The 21,454-nt window shown below is 34.2% G+C and overlaps 1 protein-coding gene across 2 annotated transcripts in view; it reads left to right on the forward strand.

Moving 5' to 3' along the window:
• The window catches only part of MAP9 (microtubule associated protein 9), a 36,303-nt gene extending 15,347 nt beyond the window's left edge, over positions 1-20,956 (forward strand). For both annotated transcript variants that reach the window (XM_087437502.1, XM_087437500.1), the window contains exons 6-14: positions 1,862-1,946; positions 3,711-3,958; positions 5,644-5,714; positions 6,816-6,984; positions 7,731-7,820; positions 9,275-9,436; positions 9,567-9,712; positions 9,890-10,022; positions 16,803-20,956. In XM_087437502.1, the coding sequence (XP_087293628.1) occupies positions 1,862-1,946; positions 3,711-3,958; positions 5,644-5,714; positions 6,816-6,984; positions 7,731-7,820; positions 9,275-9,436; positions 9,567-9,712; positions 9,890-10,022; positions 16,803-16,925 (1,227 nt within the window). In that variant the 3' untranslated portion in view covers positions 16,926-20,956. The remainder of the gene's footprint in view (positions 1-1,861; positions 1,947-3,710; positions 3,959-5,643; positions 5,715-6,815; positions 6,985-7,730; positions 7,821-9,274; positions 9,437-9,566; positions 9,713-9,889; positions 10,023-16,802) is intronic.
• The last annotated feature ends 498 nt before the right edge of the window (positions 20,957-21,454 follow it).

Raw genomic sequence — 21,454 nt, forward strand, 5'->3', positions numbered from 1 at the left:
TAAAGTTCTGTTCATGTTTCTTCAATCTTTTTTCCCTGTTTTTCAGATTGAATAATTTGTATTGCTCTATCTTCAAGTTCACTGGCTTTTTCTGCTATTTCTGATCTGCTGTTAAGTGTATCCAGTGAATTTTTAATTTCAGTATTATAGTGTTCAACTCTGGACTTTCCACTGGTTTTTGTGTGTGTGTGTGTTTTCTATATCTCTGATAAGATCCTCCATCTATTCAGCCACCATGCATATATTTCCTCTAAGTGCTTGAACATATTTATAATAGCTACTTTAAAGTCCTTGTTTGCTAACTGCAATATCTGAGTCATCTCTGGGTTGATTCCTATTGACTGGTTTTGTTTTTGTTTTCATGAGTAGGTGTCTGTTTCTGTTTCTTCACCTATTTAGTAACTTTTAATTGAATACCACATATTATAAGTAATATATGGTAGAGATTCTGGATTCTTTTATGTTCCTCTGAACATGTGTTTGAGCATGCAGATATTATGGCTGAACTCAGAATCCTAACTCTGTCTCCCCGGCCATGGATATCGACTGAAATCTATTCTTAGTTCTTTCAGTTTCTAGCTGCTGTGATTTTATAGAACCCTCTGAGGTCTTCCCCATGCCGTGCATAGATGAGCCAAGGGTTTTGGATTAATTTTATATGAATATTTTGGGGTTCATGCCCTCTACAGCTCTTCCCCAAACGTATTGGCTGATCTTCCAGTACTAAACTCTATCCTCTGACCCCTCAAGCCAGCCCTGTAAGACTGAAGCCTTCTGTTATTTGAGCTGCATAGATAGAGGAATGCCTTCAGACAAAAAACTACTAACTTGCAAATTTCTTCAGGCAAAGTTTTATCTCTCAAGGTAGAGTCCAATGTTTCAGCACTTCTGCTGTCTTCCCAGATGGCTTCTATCTATTACTTTTGACATATGCTTGTCTTTATACCCATAAAATATTGTAGGAAAGAAAATTAAAATTTATAATTTGTGCAACAAAATCAAACTTTTTTTTTTTTTTGTGAGGAAGATCAACCCTGAGCTGACATCCATGCTAATCCTCCTCTTTTTGCTGAGGAAGACCGGCTCTGAGCTAACATCTATTGCCAATCCTCCTCCTTTTTTTCCTCCCCAAAGCCGCAGTAGATAGTTGTATGTCATAGTTGCACATCCTGCTAGTTGCTCTATGTGGAATGCGGCCTCAGCATGGCTGGAGAACTTCTTACGTTGTAATATCATCACTGTTAGGCTAGATCTGTAGTTATTACCTGCTGTCAAGTCAGTTCCAGCTCCTGGTGACCCTGAATGAGTGATAGCCATAGTATACTGAGAGATGTTTAGGCACACAAGTATAGTTATTTCATTTCAGAATTTTGAGGAAAATTCAAGTGTATGAAATCTATGTACTTTTCCTATCTAAAATATTTGGAAGTATCTGTCTACTTAGTTTTATAAATTGCTTCCATTTAGACAACTAGTTACATTTGTTTGAAACTAGTTTTTTACCTACTGTCTTCTTTATACTTAGAAAGGAGAGTTAGAGAAAGAGACATCAAATCTTTGCCTTAAATATTTATGAGATTTGATTTTAGAGCAGCAGGAGTTTTGAAAATTGCTAAAAACAAATGTAGAGGTGGCAGCTAAAGAACTAGAATAGCTCTTTTAGTGACCCCTTTTAATGATCAGAACATCAAGCTTGAACGTAAAGCATATAAGCCTCCCTTGGCTTAACACTTTTGGTGTTTCAGCAGCAAACTCCTACTAATGCAGATTTCAGAGTTTAGGAAATGTCTTGATAATGCTACTTCCCCCAACAGATCTTGAGAACTAAACTTACATGGTGAATATATTTTTTTAAAAACAGGATCCAAGCCTATCATCGTCATCCTTTAAAGAAGGTCTTGGAGATTCCTTTTCACCAGGATCTGAGGAAAAAGCATCCGTAAAAGGTGGTTATATCTAATTATTATATCTTATTTTATTTGTGAACTCTGTATTGCTTAGAATCCTCTTTGTAAAAGAAATAATACTTGGCATAGTTACAGGAACAAAATATGTTTGTGTTTGCCTGAGTTTTAATACTGACTATGCAGTTTACTAGCCATGTGATTTTAGATGCAAAACTTAATCTCTCAGTGCTTCAATTTCCCCAAGTTATAATAAGACCTATCTCATAAGGCTGTTGCGAAAACTTAAGTGATACTATACATTTTAGCCACTAGCCCAGTCCTGGCACAAGTAGAATGAACACTAAATGTGTACTATTATTATGTATGTGTTACTGCGATCATCTGTAGTACAACATAATGGTTAGGTGGACTTTTAGAGGGGAGACTAAGCTGGATTTGAATCCAGGCACATCCACATGAGCAAAGTAACTAACCTCTCTGGCCCTGTATATTGATCTTCAAAATGGGGATAATACGAGCAACCTACCTCATAGAGTGGTTCTGAGAAGTAAATGAGTTAATAATACATGTACAGCACTTAGAACAGTACCATAGTAAGCATGTAGTAAGTGTGAGGTGTGAGTTGTTAACGTTATTTCTTTCCTTAGTCCAGTGACATGTAGCTTCATGAGAGCTAAAAGGCATAGCTATTTCTAGGACTGGGATGTGTAACTAACATTTATTAAGTGCTTACTATGTAGTATAATTTTTGTCATTTTACATATGAGAAAAAGTGAAGTGCAGAAATACTGAGAAACATATCCAGGGTCAGTGATGGAGCCGTAATTTGAATCTTTGGCTCCAAAGCCTTGTTCTTTCCATCCAACATGGTGGTTAGCCGCTTTAAAGAATCCAATAATGAAGCTTTTGAATTGTAAGTGCTCTCCAAATGTGCATGTATAACTGTATGTATAAAGTGATTTTAAATCTAGCTTATCTCAAAACGAGTTCCAAAAAATGTCTATAATGAAAGCAGCAGAATTAAGACTTTGACAATGAAGATATAGGTTTGGCCAGGAGGTGGATCCTGGTAGAAGTGAAAGTTGGTGATCAACACAGGAAGCACTGATTTCTATCTGTCGAGCATTCCAAAGTGTGGTAGAAGCAGAATATGAGAAGCAATTCTGTAAAAGCAAAACTGAATCCTCTGATGCCAGAGCTTGAGCCTGTCCCTTGGAGCACTGAGAGGATGAGTAATAGGCCTGTCGTTAGTGCCTCTTGGTGTCAGAGGCAACACTGCATCTTAGTGACTAGAGGATCATTTATTCTCTGTGTGGTGGTCCTTCTAAAATTGCATGAATTCTTGATTCTTTCTACATCTATACAATTTTATAACTGTACTGCTAGTAATTATAGTAGCATTGAGATGTGTGCCTCCCTCTTACACAGCCTATTGTTGCAGCTAAGAAACACAGGCTTTTGAATAGAACATTTTGCCATCTCACTTTCTTGGTTTATACATCAACAAGCTCTTTTGGTGTGTGTTTGTTTTAGGGTAGTTATTCTATTCTGTTTACTAATATGTTATTTTTTCTAAGTATTAGGTATGTCAAATGCTTTAGTAGATTGAGTAGCTTTTTTCTCTTTTATAGATCACTTTGGAAAAAAGTTTATTCAAGTTGAATATGATAGTTTTCTTCATATTTTATTTTGCAAGAAAAAGGGATTATAGTCAGTCCTGATTTAGTGGAAAGAAAATGAATCTGTTGTTTGCCTTCTTAATTCAGAAGGGACTTTCAGTGCTGTTACTGTTTCTCAAAATAGATCAGAAGGAAGACTTAACTGAAAACCACAATTCTTTGAAGCCAAGTGAAAATGAAGAGAATTCATCTTTGATAGACTTTGTTACTCCTGCACTTGAAAAATGCAAGGAAAATCAAGTGACTACTGATGACCTTGAAGAAGAAAAGGAGAAAACTGAACTGATTATGAATGATGACTTAACAGTTGATCCACCACTATTGAAATCTCAGAGTGTCTTAATATCTAGCAATGCAACTGAATCTGCAAAGGTATTTATACGAAATTCTACCTTTTATACCACAGCTTAAAACTCAAAATAGAACTTTAAATATTTTGTCTTCCAAGTTATGTACTTCTGAATTACCTGTGGAAAACCAGTCTTTTGATGGTGGTATTATATTGTCAAATGGTTCTTATTTAATTCAATAGAATTTTAACTTCAGGGAAGGTTTGCAGTGAATACATTAAAACTCAGTGTTTCATTAAAAATTGTCAGAGGTATATGATCATAATATACTGTTAAATATTTCAGAAATACATACCCTTAAGTGTATAGGTTACCATTGGTCTTCATGTTATAAAAATAAGCTATCTGGAACAATTTCTGAGGTTTTGAATTAGTGAGTTATTCCTTTGGATATCATTTTTAAAGATTTTAAAAATTTTACTGAAAATCTTTAAGAAATGTTTATCAACATCTGTGCTTGTTTAAATGAAGGGACAGGGTCATTATCAGGAACATTATTGTTATAACCTTGAGAACTAGATTCATGATGTGTGGGACTGCTTGTCCCTACACTAAATTGCACCAGAATACTATACTTATAAATTTTATGGTATAGCATTTTTAGTCTTTATTTCTCCTGAATTTAGTCTTTATCTCTTCTAGCTGCAGTTAGCTAGTGGTTATGTGTATTCATATTTGGGGAAGACAGTAGTGTTGGCTGAAAACTTACGATTGAACAGGATTTTTATGATATAGAATATTAGCTTTTTATTAAAATTTATGGAGATGGTTCATTAAACCATATTCCAGGTATATTGTTCTTAGCTATTTTCCTTAGGAAAAAAACTAATGTCAAGTTAGGGATGTGTTTACGTCTGTGCTCTCACTTTAATGCTAACACCATCTATCTATGTATAGAAGAAAAGTTATTCCTTAAAAGGAAGAAGAGTATTCTGGAATTTATAGACAGGATCTTAGAAATGTCTAGTAAAGATAAGTCTAAATTAGAATAGTCAATTTATATATAGATAATTTATATTTATAAGTAAGGTCATGACATATTTCTTTTGACTGGATCCTTGGCTTTATTCTTACTCTCTTTATTCTTGCTCTTTATTCTTACATCTCTGCTGAGTGATCTTTCTTAAGTCTGAATTGACTCGTTCCTCTGCTAAGGTCTCTGTTGGATTCTCATCATGAGAATAAAATCTAAACTCCTTACCACTTCCTAAGACTCTCACGTGATTCTTCCCTGACCATATATTCCTCCTCTCCCCACCATTCACTGGGCTTCAGCATCATTCACCTTTCTCTGGTTCTCAAAAATATCAAGCTCTCCTTTCTCAGCACTTACACTTTCTTTCCATAGCCCTCCATCCAGCCCCTTTCCACCCATCATTGTGTTAGCTCTGATATCAGCCCTCAGGGAGGCCTTCCCGGACCCCCTTCATTAAAGGAACCCCTCAGCTCACACCACTCACTCTCTGTCACTGGACCCTAGTTTATCTCCTTCATGAGTCACATTTGTTTATGTGTTTATTGTCGGTTAACCCTCTCTAAAATGCCATATCCTTGAGGGCATTTTATTCACTTATTTGTTCCCATTGCCTACAGTACTTGACACACAGTATATGCTTAAAAAATACTGATTTACTGGCAGTTTGGCCCCTAAGCCTAACTGTGATAGTTGTGGTACATAATCCATCTATGGCTTTTTCTATCTAATAGAAAACAATTGAAGATAGAAATATGAAGAATAAAAAGTCAACAAATAATAGAGCATCCAGTGCATCTGGCAGGTAATAAAGTTATCAGTATCTCTCACCTATGGGTTTACATTCCAACAAAGCTAGTTTTAATTTAACTTCCCTAAAGTAAATTTCATTTGGTGTTACTTGATTTTCTTTTAATTTCCATCTCATGAGATGAGTGGAGTAGTTACTTCATGATAAAATCCCTCAGTTGATTATATTCTTTTATAAAAAGGAATTGATTAGGGATTCTCCATACTCTACATTGCTCCTGGGATAGAGTTTCTTTCTCCTGTGTTTCCCAAGACAGTAGATATAAAGTGGTAATACAGCTGAGCTCCAGCATTATACTTCTCTATTGTGTGTCTTTATCTAACACATGAAAAATTGTACTTAAAGCCTTGAAGGTTCTGTGGACTAAATTGGTTTATTAAAATGATAAGAATCTATATAGCTTCATTCACACTGGTGATAATGAATGCCTGACTCAGAAATGCTAATTAAAACCTTCTGAATCTTTTAAATTATCATTAATCAAATGATCGTTAATCAAATACAATAGAGGTCAACAAGCTTTTTCTGTAAAGTACCAGTTAGTACATATGTGAGGCTTTGTAGGCCATACAGTCTCTGTGTAACTACTCAGTTCTGTTATTGTAACAGGAAAGCCGTCACAGACAACACGTAAAAGGATGAATATAGCTGTGGTGCAGTAATCTTGATCTACCAAAATAGATGGTGGGCCAGAGTTTCCCACCAACCCCTGAGATAGAGAATACTATTCTACCTTCATATTTAGAATGGTTTATGATGTAACAAAATAATACAAGAAACTATTAAAACCTACTTTATTAATATTGCATTTTCTGTGTAACTTGAGATGCAGTCCATGTTTCTTAAAAATGTTCTAATTACGAATACTAAAAAGAGCAGTCACTTTGGAGCTATGTAACTTAAAGTTATAGAATTTAAATTATGTTGAATGGGGCTCTTTGTGTACTAAGAAAAGACTATACATCATTTTCAAAGTAATTATAATTTATTAGATTATTATGTAGTTTTCAAATATGGTAGTTGCAGATTCTAATGAATCTTTCCCCTACTGAGTATATTGTAATATTTTATCTTGATTCATTTGGATCTTTTCAGATTAATGACTTCTGCGTTTTTAAAGAAATCTAGTTCTACAAGGAAAACTCCATCGGCAACTACCTCTTCTCACTATTTAGGGACTTTGAAAGTCTTGGACCAAAAGCCCTCACAGAAACAGAACATGGAAGCTGACAGAGCAGATAACATAAGGGCAGCTGTTTATCAGGTAAAAAGGAAAATATTAAAAATAAAAAAATAAGAATAACTACTCACTTGCATAGTGTTACCTGTTCATCAAGGAATAAAAAGGCCCCTCAGAAATGATGGTTTAATACTTAATTTATTGGGAAAGATTTTCCTTTAGAATAACATGAGCAACCCAAAGCTTTTTTTACTAAATCATTTTATTCCAAGCTTTGTTTAACTGATCATAGTTTTTTTTAAAGAAAGTGAGTATGCCATGGCACTTGATAAAAATGTAGCAAAAGAAAAAATATTGTTAAAGTCTATATATGCGTCTATGCTTTTTCTCCTTATAGTTGATATTGTTAACAAACAAAAAGAGTTTTAAAATGTTTTCTCTCCTGAGACTTTGTATTTGAATTAGGCTTACACAGAAAAAGATCTTACTGATTTTTTCACAATTCCAAAAAAGGTCTTTTTTTGTCTAGTACACATTAGAAAATTGTACATGTAATTTCACAGAAAAATGTTAATATATATAGCTATTATATTGAGTCTTTGAAGTCTGTTAATACTAAGAAAGATAACATGCATATTATTTTCTTAATTAGTACTCATTTTTATATATTAGAATATTATCAGAAAAAGAAAAATGATACTAATTTATATAGAACTTATAAATTTTGTTTTGCTTTTTAAAGTTTTAACCAAATATCTCAAAAATAGATAAGAATTCTAATTCATTTGGGAAACTTTGAATATCATATAGCCTTTTTCTTGTTCTTACAGGAGTGGTTAGAAAAGAAAAATGTATATTTACATGAAATGCACAGAATTAAAAGGATTGAAAGTGAAAACTTAAGGATCCAAAATGAACAGGTATTCTGAAATATAGAAGAGAAAAATATACTGGATTTTTCTGTCAGTAAAATATCTACAAATATTTAACGTTTCTAAATCAACTGTTTTTTAAATGGCAAAGCAACTTGCATATAAAAGAATTGATTTCTGATTTTACTTCTCTGGTACTTTATACATTTTTAGCTTGATATAAATGTATTATAACTGTTTTACATGGAAACACAAACACACAGAGATTTTTAATATTTTATTTTATTTTTTATATGTGTGGAGTAGCTCTGGCACTGCTGAATATAAGTTTATTGCTTGTGACTACCTACTTCACTCTGAAAAATTAACTTCAATCTTACAACTTAGCCAGGAATATAAAGGGTCATCAGACATCAACCAGTTCTCCTCTTTTCTGTCTTGAATTTTATATGGATCTTCAAGACCAGCCTCTCCTGAGCTCTTGGCTCGTGTCCTTCCCATTGACTGGACTCTTGTTTTACTCCCTCCCATCCTTTCAGTCTCTGCCTCAAACTCCTGCCTGATAGCCTGCTCATCTTTCTCATTGTCCCAACTTCTAAAACAAAATCCCTAAAAGAAAATCCCTTCTCCTGCTGTTCAGTAGTAAAATGGATTTAGAAAGAAACATTTCCTAAATGCACAGTACCATATGGAGCAGCCCTACAAGGGGTGCCTGAATACCTGTCACCACAACTGCAGCGTTATACTGCTGTGGTCAGTGCCAGACACCTTCTCATCTGGGCTTCACCATTCGGTGAGATGGGCAGTACTTTTACTTCTAAATTATGTTATCTCCATAATAAAGCTTTCTATCATTTAATGTTAAGCAATGTTATAAGGCAAACATAGGATATTATGGGATTAGATTGAAGTAAGTAAAGTAATAACATACTTGCTATATGCTCATCTATGTATTTTCCAATCTGGCATGCATTTTCAACATTTGGGATATGTTTATGTGGTACGAATTTTATGCTTCAGTGTCAGTCAAAACTTGCGTTCAAAGCAAAGATTTGTGGCTTACTGTGGGACTTGGCCAATTTATCTTACTCTGACTTACTTTATAAGCCTATAACTTTCCTGATGTTTTTCTTTTACTGAAATATTTTATTATGAACATTTTACAGTACCACCTAGCCTATTACAGTTTACTTTGATAACATTTGTTTGGTACAGTTCCAAAAAAATTGACTTCCTTCCCATGAATAGTAGTAGATCAATATCTGATAAATGCTTTTAGAAAAGGACGTTTTAAAAGGCAATGAATAATTCAGATAACATTTTTTATAAATTAACTTGTCTAAAGCATCCTAAATCAATTATCTGCCTTGAAACCTAATTTCTATATATGATGAATCCCAAGGAAATTACAGATAAATACATATATGTGTATCTGTATCTATCTTTATTTGTCTAGCTATTTATACACACATATGTAACTGTCTATTATTTTTCCAAAATAGAAAAGAGCTGCTAAGAGAGAAGAAGCATTAGCATCATTTGAGGCCTGGAAGGCTATGAAAGAAAAGGAAGCAAAGAAAATAGCTGCGAAAAAAAAGCTCGAGGAAAAAAACAAGAAGAAAACTGAAGAAGAAAACGCTGTGAGAAAAGGAGAAGCCCTACAGGTATTCAACAGCTTTGAATATATTTCTTAAGTATTTTTAAATACTTGGAATCTAAATTAGTGACTAACTGTGTTTTTACTTATTTTATAATATTCACAGTAAATAAGAAAATCATTCTGAACTTTTTCAGGCTTTTGAAAGATGGAAAGAGAAAAAGATGGAATATCTTAAAGAGAAAAATAAAAAGGAGAAAGAATATGAAAGAGCAAAGAAACAGAAAGAGGAGGAAACTGTTGCTGAGAAAAGGAAAGATAACTTAACTGCTGTTGAAAAATGGTAATCCAAAATAATAAACATTTTGACAGAGTTTAAATTAATAACACTTTAGGCTTTTCCAGAATTTGTTTACTTGAAATTGACCAATGCATCTCAATCTCATTATTGCAAGGGTATATTAGGGAATCTGTATTATATATTCTTTAACTTTCCAGTGTTTTATGCTATCCTACATAGGAATGAAAAAAAGGAAGCTTTGTTCAAAGAAAAGGAAAAGGAGAAAATAAATGAGAAAAGAAAGGAAGAACTGAAAAGAGCTGAGAAAAAAGATAAAGATAAACAAGCCATTGATGAATATGAAAAATGGCTGGTAGGTATCATTTGTTAATGCACTCGTGTCTTTTTAACGTATTTTTTTGTGACTTTTCTGTCCCTAATGCCAGTTCTGTTTGGCCCTGCCTACTGACCATTTCTACCTGGAAGCTGCCTTCTTGAATTCATTCTATCCCACATATATCGTATTTTCTTTGCTTTAATCATTTCTATTAATGCTTATCCTATTCCCTAAAGTACTCAGGCTTAAAACTTCAGTCATAATAGTCTTCCTTACCTGCATCCCCATCTTTAGTCATTTACCCATCATGCCCGTTCTTCCTCTTAAACAATTATCATATTTAAAATCATAAAAGCTGACAAATGTACTACTGAAGGTATGCCAGACTATTTTAGGTGGAACTTGGTCATGACACACACTAACATTGAATTTAATGGTAAGGAAGTTATTCCATTTTTTATTCTCTTTTGAGCTTTCTGATGACCTCAAGGAAAAGGTCTTGTTTAGGTGGGTTTTTTTGTTTGTTTGTTTGTTTTTTTGGTAAGGAACATTAGCCCTGAGCTAACATCTGTTGCCAATACTCCTCTTTTTGCTGAGGAAGATTGGCCCTGGCCTAACGTCTATGCCCATCTTCCTCTACTTTATATGTGGGATGCCTACCACAGCGTGGCTTGATAAGCAGTGCATAGGTCCACGCCCGGGATCTGAACCTGCGAACCCCCAGCCACCGAAGTGGAGCACACGAACTTAACCACTGTCCCACCAGGCCAGCCCCAAGTTTAGGTGTTTTTTAATGAAAGAAAGCAAGTATGAAGTTTGGGAGGAAAACATCTAGCTGGACTTTATATTTTTTGGTTTTTTTAATGTATTTTTGTTTCAGTGTATTTATGTTTATAGTTATTTTTCATTAATGTCAAGCAAAATACTGTACTTAACATATCACGTTTCAGCAATCAAAAATTGTAAAATTTCTCTACAGGGTTTGGGACCCAATAAGGTTTCTTATCAAACATTTTTTGAGTTCATGCCAATCTGCTAGTTAAAAAATACCATCCAGGGTATTTTGTAGTTGCATTTCTCTGGTTAAGATTGAGCTTGAGTATCTTTTCATTTGTATAAGGGTCATTTGTTTTTTTTTTTTCAGTAAACTGAAAAAAGTCAATTCATAGACTTTGCACATTTTTCTCTTGGTCTTTTTCATATTGATTTTTGGAAGCTTTTTTATGTACTAGGGAAAGTAGCCCATTATTTCTGATATGGGTTACAAATATTTTTTCCTAATTTTTTGTTGGTCTCTCAATTTTGGGTATAGTATTTCATGCCATGAAGAATTTTATTTTCTGATGTCAAATTTACCAGTCTTTTCTTTGAGGTTCTGATTTTCAGGAGTAGTTGAAAAGACCTTCTCCATAACTTGAGGGTAAACAAAGTGCTCCCATTTTTCTTCTAATAACTTTATGATTTTAATATCTTAACATTTTAACGTTTGATCTACTTAAAATTTATCCTGATATATGGTGGGAAATATGATTCCAACTTTATTTTTTCCGAATACATCTTTTATGAAATAGTCATCTTTTACCCACTGATTTGAGGTACTTCCTTTATTATATGATACATTCCTAGATTTTTGGGTCTGTCTCTTGCCTTTCTGTTCCATTGGTCAATCCCATTGTACATTTCCAGTAGCACACTGTTTCATTAGCAGGGCTTTATGTGTTTTCATATCTGTTTGGGTTAATTTTCCTTCATAGCTCTTCTTTCAAAGTATTTCTGACTACCATTCTTTATTTTTTCACATAAACTTTTGAATCAGCAGTAGCTAGAGAGGCATACAGGACCCAAAGCAGGCTATTTAAAGATAGAATAGAAAGATGAAACACTTAGGAATAAACTTAAGAAGTGTTCAAGACAAATATGAAGAAAAGTTTAAAACACTCCTGAAGGATGCATGTGAAGACTTGAGAAAATCGATCAAAACTGCTCTTGGATAGAAACAGTCTTATAATGATGCTATAAAGATGTTAGTTCTCCCTGAAGTAACTTGCAAACTTAATGCAATCCTAATAAAAATACCAACAGAATTTATTGTTGTTTATGTGTTGACTTTGGTGCTGCTATATGCTAATTCCATGCAAAAAAAGAGTAATAAAATAGCGTGATCAAAATAGGTTCAGTGATTTGAATGAGGAAAGTAGTGTTTCATGTTGATTTTCTTAGATTAAACTCTTAAATAATCCTTTGTTCTAAGAAAAATTAAGTCTTCTTATGTTAAGGAGATGTATACGGACTCTGCTAGCTTCGCTTAGAGTAAATGGAAATGTTTAAGTTTTCAGTTTTATTTTCACATTCTTGTGAAAATGGAATAGAATTTCCTTAATGACTAAGTCATGGTTAGGTATATTATGTTTTATTATAGTATTTAGGCACTTACTCATTCTAATCAATCTTCTGGAGAACAAACACCTGTCAAAGACCTAAGAGGAAAATAACTTGTTTTGATATGTAGTATAACCTCTACAGATATAGTGCTACCTATAAAATCATCCACATACAACATGTTACAGATCTACTCCCTGTCTTAACAATTTCTTATTGAGATTTGTTTGCAGATAGAATGGAAAAATACCCCTATGTGGAAGTCTAATGACTTCAATTTTCATGTAAAGTAACATCTCAAAATTTTGATATACAACCTAGCTTGGGTAGTGAGTATTTGATGGGTAATTGTTTTAGAGGAAAATTGTAGCCAAAGATCAAGTAAGAATCTCTTCTTCATGCTGGTTCCCATATTAACTCATAGTTAACTTTGACAAGAAAATAAGTTAAAGGTTCAGTCCCCAACAGATAACAGGACTAAGAGAAGGACTTTTCAACAAGGTTCTTTTAATTATTATTCAAGATAATATTATTAATCCATGTTAATTGATATTAAGGGTGATAATTAATTGATAATTTTCTGTCCTGACTTTTTAGCACCTGCTGGTAAGATCACACTTGTTTTGAGTTCCTCTCCCCGTCTTAAATAGAATGGGCCAAAAGAGGTTTGTTCAGTCAGTTTCTGTGGACACATCCTGGTCACTGCTTTTCCCTCACCCAGCTGGAGAGTCTGCCTCTCTCTAAAATACTAAAATGGTTGACAATGATGCAATGACAGCTTTTATTTTCTCAACTGGGATTCTGAAAGGAAGTCCGCTCTTTGCTTTGTTAGGAGTAGCAAGCACGCAAGCATTCTAATGACACAGAGCAAAATGTTAAGACAGGAAAAAAACATCTCACACTTCTCTTCACTCCTTTTGTTGTATGTGAATGATTGTATGCTAGTTGAAGCCTTGTAGTATCCAATTCTCCCTGTGACGTTGAACAATTCCATATATGTACTAATGAAAGCACAGACACCTAATAATTTACCAAAATACCACCCCTCCCAGGCTAGCCAGCTTGCAGAGCAGAGGCATGGGTGTCCCAGGGTTCCCTGATCCCGCTGCTCTTAGAGAAATATGAGGACATCACCCAACTTTATAGTTTTAGCAGCGACTTAAAGAAATGAAGAGACTATCCAAGCTGCAGGATGGAAAGGCCAAATGCTATTAACATTTCAAGTGTTTCTAGATTAATGTTTAGATTTCATATCAATCCTCAGATACTCAGTCATTCCTTTGAAGGGATTATGTACAGGGAAACAAAATGGTTTAAAATTCATCTGGTATAATAAAAATGTGAGAATATGGGAGATAATATTTTCAAAATAATGTGAAGCAGGACTATTCCTATCAGTCAATAAAATATAAACTCCCCATCCTCCTCTCCTGTGAGTCAGCTTTCTCCTACCCTCCTGGATTATTCCCATCAGATCCCAGGATGTGTAATCTTAAAGAAAAATAAACCCTCTCAATTCCTCATTTCCCTCACGTTTCGCTGCTCTTTTTTGTAGCTAAACTTGTAGAAAGTTTTGCTTTGCACTTTCTTGGTTCTCCATATGCTTTTCATCCTCGACACACCCCAGTCTTGTCTCTTTCCCAGAACTACACTTTGAAAGTTACAGTCTTGCCAGGCCATCTAGCCAATTGATTGTATTCTTTTCTGCCCATTTGCTAGACCTCTCAGCATTCTGCACAGTCAGTTTCCCTTTCTGCTTGCCACTGTCTCCTCCCCCCTGGCTGTCATATTCCCCCCACTCTATCTGTCACCTCTGCCTGCGTCTCTGTGTGTCACTTGTTGACATCTCTTCTCTTACCAGTGTTCTAAGTGTTCCCGTGGCCTGCAACGCCCCGTGTAATCTTACTCTCCCGTTTTCTTCTCGTCTGGCACCCTCTCCCGTCTCCCAAGTTTTAGTAACACTGGCTCTTTTGTTTCTTCTGACGTCCCAGGTTTTTCCCCGCTTGTCAGAGCCCTCGCACACGGTTCTGTCTGCTTGAATGCTCTCTCCTCAGTGCACATCACGAGTGCCTTCTCCTATCCATCACGTCTCACTTTAAAGTGACTTTCCCTGAATCCACTTCTCTTTGAAAGTAAATACTCCCTTTTACTCTTTTTTAATCACAACAATTTATGTGTTTCATAGAAATTCACATGATTTGGGATTCTCTCTTTTTTATTTACTTGTTTATTAACTGTCCATTTTTTGAAAGTTCCCTAAGGGACAAGGACCATATCAGTGTGTTTGAATTTTATAATTAGTTTGTCCATGACACCTAGTATACCATTGACCCGGAGTAGGATCTCAGTGCCTTAACAGTTGAATGGATAAACACAGATCGAAGCAGTATAGTACCAGTAGAGTAATAGACCCACAGGACACCTCAGAACCTGTTACAAGTAAGGATGTGCTATACAACAAAGCAACACAAACTAATGGATGCAAGGAAATAACAATTGGGATTATTTGTGTGACATTTGGACGTAAAATCACTTCAAAGAATTACCTGGCAGCAATAGAAACTCTAAAATAATTAAAACATTAAATATAAAATGACAAGCAATAGAAGAACAAAAAGAAAATATTAAACAATATGTATCAAATCTCATGGGGACGAGATGATTTTCTAAACCTAGAAGTGCTATAAGAAATAACAAAGGAAAAGATGAACAGATATTGAATTTAAAATCACTAATACCTCAAAATAAAAACTCAGTGTAGGTGCTAGTTGAAAGGTGAATACCTACAGCCACTTTGAAGAATAAATTGTCATTGCCCAACAAAGTTGAACATATGCATCCCCTACAAACCAGCAATTTCACTCCTAGGCATATACATGTATGTGAAGGGAAAAATTTTGGCTTAAAAGCACAAGGAATCAAACAGGGATGTTTATAACAGCATTGTCTTTGTGTGGAAAAAAATGAGAACATCATGTCTTCAACAAAAAAATAGATTAGTAAATTGTGATATGTTGATATGCTAGAATTCTGTACATCAGTGAGCTAAAGCTACAGATCCATATAGATGGATCTTAAGAATATGATGATTAAAAAAGTTAGAAAAAGGGGCCGGCCCGGTGGCGTAGTGGTTGAGTTCAAATGCTTTGCTGCGGTGGCCCAGGGGGTCCGCAGGTTCGGATCTCAGGCACGGACCTATGCACCACTTATCAAGCCATGCTGTGGCAGACATCCCACATATATGGTAGAGGAAGATGGGAACGGATGTTAGCCCAGGGCTAATCTTCCTCACCAAAAAATAAAAAAAGTTACAAAAGAATATATAACATGATACCTTTTACTACAAATTCTAAAAATCTGCAAAACAAAATTAGTTGTGGTGTGGGGATGAATACATATGTAATAAAAGTATTAAGAGAGGTACTGCAATGATAAGGGTAAAGTTCAGAGTAATGGTTATTACCTCAGTAGGGTGGAGGGGGAGGAAGGTGTGATGAGGGAGTGGACACAGGCAGCTTCAAGAGTCTTGGTCATCTTTTATTTCATGAGACAGATAGTGGTACACAGATTGTGATTATATTACCCTTTAAACAGTTGTCTAGGCTGAAATATTTATTTTCTTGTAAAAATTAAGGGCTAAAAGTAATATAGATAAAATGTTTGCTGCAAAAATAATATTTATTGTATGAAAATACTCAAATTGCTAAAAATTAAAAGCACTCATATGCATACAGTTAGATGAGCCAAATAATCAAGCACAAAATTCACAAAAAGGCTAACGAAATGAAAACGTGCTCAAGCTCAATAATAAGCAAAGAAACATGAAAGTCAATTTTCAGCTATTTGTAAAAGCATTTGAAGTATCCCATGCTGCCATGGCCTATTCAAGCTTTGCATTCAGTAAATTTACTTCTGAGAATCTGTTCTCAGAAAGTCATCACTACCTTCTAATAATTATTCTCTTTGAGTTATGGAATTAGAGGTCTTCTTTTTCTATTTTACATAGCTATTTTTTAAATATTGTCACTTTGAATATTAAAAAAAATTGGGGCCGGTCCCATGGCCTAGTGGTTAAGTTCAGTGCATTCCGCTTCAGCAGCCTGGTTTCGGTTCCCAGGTGCCGACCTGCACCACTTAATAGGCGGCCATGCTGTGGTGGCAACGCAATACAAAATAGAGGAAGATTGAGCACAGATGTTAGCTCAGGGCAAATCTTCCTCAGCAAAAAAAAAAAAAAAAAAAATTGGTACATTAATACCTATTGGTAGTATACTTATTAATTAGCAATATTCCCTCGCTGCTGTTCCTTTGTAACCAATTAAACTAGGAAATGACATTTAAATATCACGGATTATTTTATTCTTCAGCAGGCAACTGAATTTGAAAGTAATATTCATATATGTATATAAATTTATAGTTTTCTATTTTTCTCTTTAGGAAAAGAAAGAAAGGCAGGAAAGAATTGAACGAAAACAAAAGAAACATCATTCCTTTCTTGAAAATGAGGCACTTCCTCCATGGAGCCCTCCAAGCAGAACTGTGTTCTCAAAAGCGTTTTGATAATTCTAATTCTTACGTTTAGTTATTTATCAATTTACCAATTTTAACCATGGGTTTAAAACTATTCATTCAATTATTTATCATTAGAGGAGTCTATTTGAATTAAATGCCAACTACTTCTGATCACAGTGAAGAAGATGCTTTGGAGTTTAACCATTGAAAGCATTTTTTGAACTGTAGATAACCTGCCTCAAATGAAAACCTAATAATCAGATTGCTTTTACTATTAATACATAACCTTTATCATATCCTGATAATTCTTACAGTCAGATGATCCATGATCACTGTCACTAAGCTGTGCATGTTATTTAAGTATGTTTATTCCCAGTACTAAAAAGGAAACCATCTAGGTACCATAATCATAGAAATAATTGAATATGTGACTAATTATGCATCTAGGTTCAGGTTTTAAAATGAATAGTTGCTGGGGAGTATGCATATATTATTTCTCCTAAAACTGATCTTTAGCTGAAAGCAGTTGCATTTGCACTGTGCAAGGTAGAATTTTGATCAATTGAGGCAGTAGTTGAGTAGAACTGTAATTGTCGAGGCATTTTATTTAAGAATTTTGCCTTACGTTTTATATGAGTGTGCTTTATGTGTTCCAGGCTTACATGACAATCATAGGCACTTTATAATGAAATTTGTCTTTCTAAATTCTGTCTCACTTTATTATTTCAGTGTTACCAAAAGATATTCATTTCATGGTAGTGATATACTTACACATTAGTCAAGGTCACTATCACTATTATTACTTTCCAGACTAAAGCCATAAAGGTGATAAAGGCAGTTTTTGTCCTCTTAACTAATCCAGTGTCTTGTAGCTTATATTTAGAAGACAACTGTATGGGAAGGTAATTTGTAGATATTATCCAAAGAATCTATATTTATTTATTTGATCTCTGCATATCCTTGTATTAATTGAACTCATACTTGAACTGGTCAGCTAGTTTAGCACAGGCCAAATGTATGCTCTCGCAGTTGAAATGCTACTTTAGCCAATGATGCAATGCAATGATGGATGAGAATAAACAGTTACTATTTATTAAGCACCATTGTATCCTCTATGCTGGATCTTTCCAAATGTTATTTCTCATCTTTACAACAATCATTCAGGGTAGGTGTTATTAGCCTCATTTTGGAGTTAAAAATACTGAGACTCAGAGAAATCAAATAACTTGCCACACATTTAGCATGTGACTGAATTGGGATTAGAACTGATTAAGTCTATCTCCCTCCAGAATCCATATGCTCCTGTTCATGCTCTCAGGTGGCCTCAGAGAACTGTAAATTGTGTCAAGACCTCTGTATTATAGTAACCTTATGAACACATTTTACCTCTCAGATCCTAAAAATAAAATCATGTATTAACTATCTAGAGATTATCTTTCCCTTAAGAAATAGCCATTTGTTATTAGAGATGGTGAACCTCATTAGATCTATAAAATGAAAAAAGAATTCATAATATTTAAGGAGTTAGTCACGCGTCTTGTATCTAGTATTAGAATGTCAGAAGACCCAGGAGTTCGTGGAACATAGGCTTTGAGATGCTCACTCAGGAGGTTTCACACTCTGAGATTAACCTTCCTGCTGCAGTGTGTGTGCAAGAAAGATGTCATTGATCACTTTGTGAGATCACAATACTGCTATAGATAAATAGTAGAAATTTCATAAATAAAACTAGAAGCCTTGTTATGTTGCCGAAAGTAGAATACTTCATGAAATTGTAATTATTACCAACAGTGTATATTATCAGCAGGGGATTTAGGGCCTCTCTTATTCATCCCTGTGTCCCCCATAGCACCAAATGCAATGCCTACCAGGATAGATTAAGTGCTTATTGTATCCAATTAGCTATTCAGAGCTAAGAAGATATTTGCAAATGCCAGGGAAGTAAAAGGAAAAATAGAAAAAAGTACAACTACTTTTGGTAAGATCATAAATTTCACAGTAAATATTTACTTGAACTTCTGATTATTTTCTTCTACATTATTGTATTTAGTGGGTTATCATTATCACCTCTTAGTTGTAAAAATTGAGTGGAAGTAGTTAATTAATGTAAAACATATGGCACATGGTAAAGATTTAATAAATGTTCATTGTTTTCACTTATTTACTGCCACGAGCCCTACATTTCCCCACTTCATGTATGTGAAAAGAAGGTTAACACAGATGGGGTTGATAATGGTTATTTGACTTCTTTAGCGTACAAGAAGAAATCTCTGCTTTCCTGGCCAGTCTAGGCTGTAGCACTCAGAATATAGAAGTTACCTGTATTAGAGACCTCCTATAAAGTAATCTAAGTACTCATTTTTTGGTGTTGCTTGTGAGGTAGGATGTAAAGGGAAATTGAGATGTTTCAAAGACCCAATAAGTCATTTCCCTCAAGTGGGGATTTTTGTCTTACTGTCATAAATAATATATTATTTCCTGTTTACAGCAACCTGTGCTGATTCAATTATCTAGTTGAATGAAATCACCTCTTCTCCTTTGGCAAAAATAAATCTGAGTTTTGGGAGCTGGGTGAAAATATAGTCCTGTTTACTTCCTGAGATCCAAAGGGGAGAATCAAGCCTGGTAGTATTCTCTTGAATATATTTATCTAGTTAAGGGGTATGATTTCCCCATATTTCCTTAAAAAGTGTCAAATATCAATATAGATATTTGCTCATTAACTTTTCATTAATTTATAATAGGAAATTTTAATTCAAATTAAGGACACTAAAAGCCTATAGATTTTCAGATTAAACTTCTAGTTTTGTAAACTGTATTGATCACTTGAATACTCACACTTCAAAGTAAAGAAAATAGGAATTTAATGAATATTTTAAAACATTACTGAAAAGAACAATTTCCCTAGAAATTTAAATATTAATACTAAAAAAATAAATTTTATACAGAATTTAAGTTCCATAAGAACCAAGAAAATAATAGTGTTGCATAAATAAAAAGAAACGGTATGGCATTTTAGATCAAAAGAAGGTTGAAGTTTTCCTAATGAAAGAAAATAAGAACTGTTCAGGGATAACAACATTCCAGTGGTTTGTATCTCATCACATCTAAAAATGTTAGTAGTTCATTTATTATTTTAAATATTATTAAACTGATATTTTTATCTGTTGCCAAAGCAGGACCTGCTAGTAGTTAGGTGTTCACAGTTGTATGTACCTTAGAGTGATGTAACTCTGCATCTGAAAGGAATTTTAACATTTTAATAAACCTGGCCCAAACTCTATTTTTAGTTGAAGAAACTGATTTCCAAAGACTTGGACTTGCTCAAGCTCACATACACAACTAGGTATAAGTCTATAATTAGAACTCAGGTATCAGGCTTCCCAGCTGCACCCTGCCCACCATTCCACAATTTTGATAATCTGATAAACCTTTCACACTAACTTTTTTAACTAGTGGTCATTATTGATTTAGCTGACTTGTATCCTCTCAAATGTTCCCTTATTCTCTCACTGCCTTCCCATAACTATCCACCAGATCAAAGCTGGTGGGGCACCTACACTCCCACTTAAGGTGTGGGGAAATAATGAAGTTTCTTAAATCCTGAGTCATGGACTAAGATACCATAGAGAAAACGAATTTCAAAAATGGGAGAAATTGCATGTTAGTCAAAATAGTTCCCAAGAATAAACTAGTACATGAAACAAATTTCCCTGATTTAATCTTGGCTCTGATTTCAATAGCGCTATATTACAAAGTATTTAAACTCATGTACTTCCATTCTACACAAAGCAAAGATATTATCAATTTTCCTGCTTCCTAGGTACATTGGCTGATAGAATAATAAATACTATGTAAATGCTTAACTTGAGACTTCTCTGAATTCTTTTTACTTTAAAATTTCATGGGATTTGATTATTTTGAAACATATATGTTACATGTAGTTGTATAATGTTAACTTGTGTGAACTAAATTCTTGGTATTGAATTTAGGATGTTTTAAGAATTGTTCGAGATGTACTTAATGTCTGCTTTTTAGTAGCATATTTTCATGTAATGCTTAATTAAAGTGAATCATTCAAGATTTATTGGGTGATATTATTTTTTGACTATGCCAAAATTTCATTTCATGATGATAGGAAATGTGGTATGAGTTTTATTTGTGGGCTAAAGATGAAATAATCATATTTTGTTGATACACCCTTGAGTAGAAACGACTGAAAGTTTGGATATAAAACTTTTTTTTTACTTAGAACACTAAACAAATTACAAAAGTAATGTAATTATATGTAAGTATCAAATAATTAGAAAATGCAAATAGCAAAAATTACCCACACTTTCATCTCCCAAAGACAATCATAGTTAACATATTATGTACTCTTCCAGTGCATTTTCCCCTATAGCTGAAATTAAGCTGAGAGTGAAAAGGGTAGAGATACAGTTCCCTCTATCTCTGTCTGTCTATCTCTCTCCCATGCTACCTATATGTGTTTGTACATGAATGTCTATATGTGTGTATATGATGCATATATATATATAATACAATGTGCATACATGCATATATTCAAACATATATAT

The sequence above is a fragment of the Ceratotherium simum genome, chromosome 12 (assembly GCF_057802395.1).
Source record: "Ceratotherium simum simum isolate JZ-2026a chromosome 12, ASM5780239v1, whole genome shotgun sequence".
Taxonomy (NCBI): Eukaryota; Metazoa; Chordata; class Mammalia; order Perissodactyla; family Rhinocerotidae; genus Ceratotherium; species Ceratotherium simum.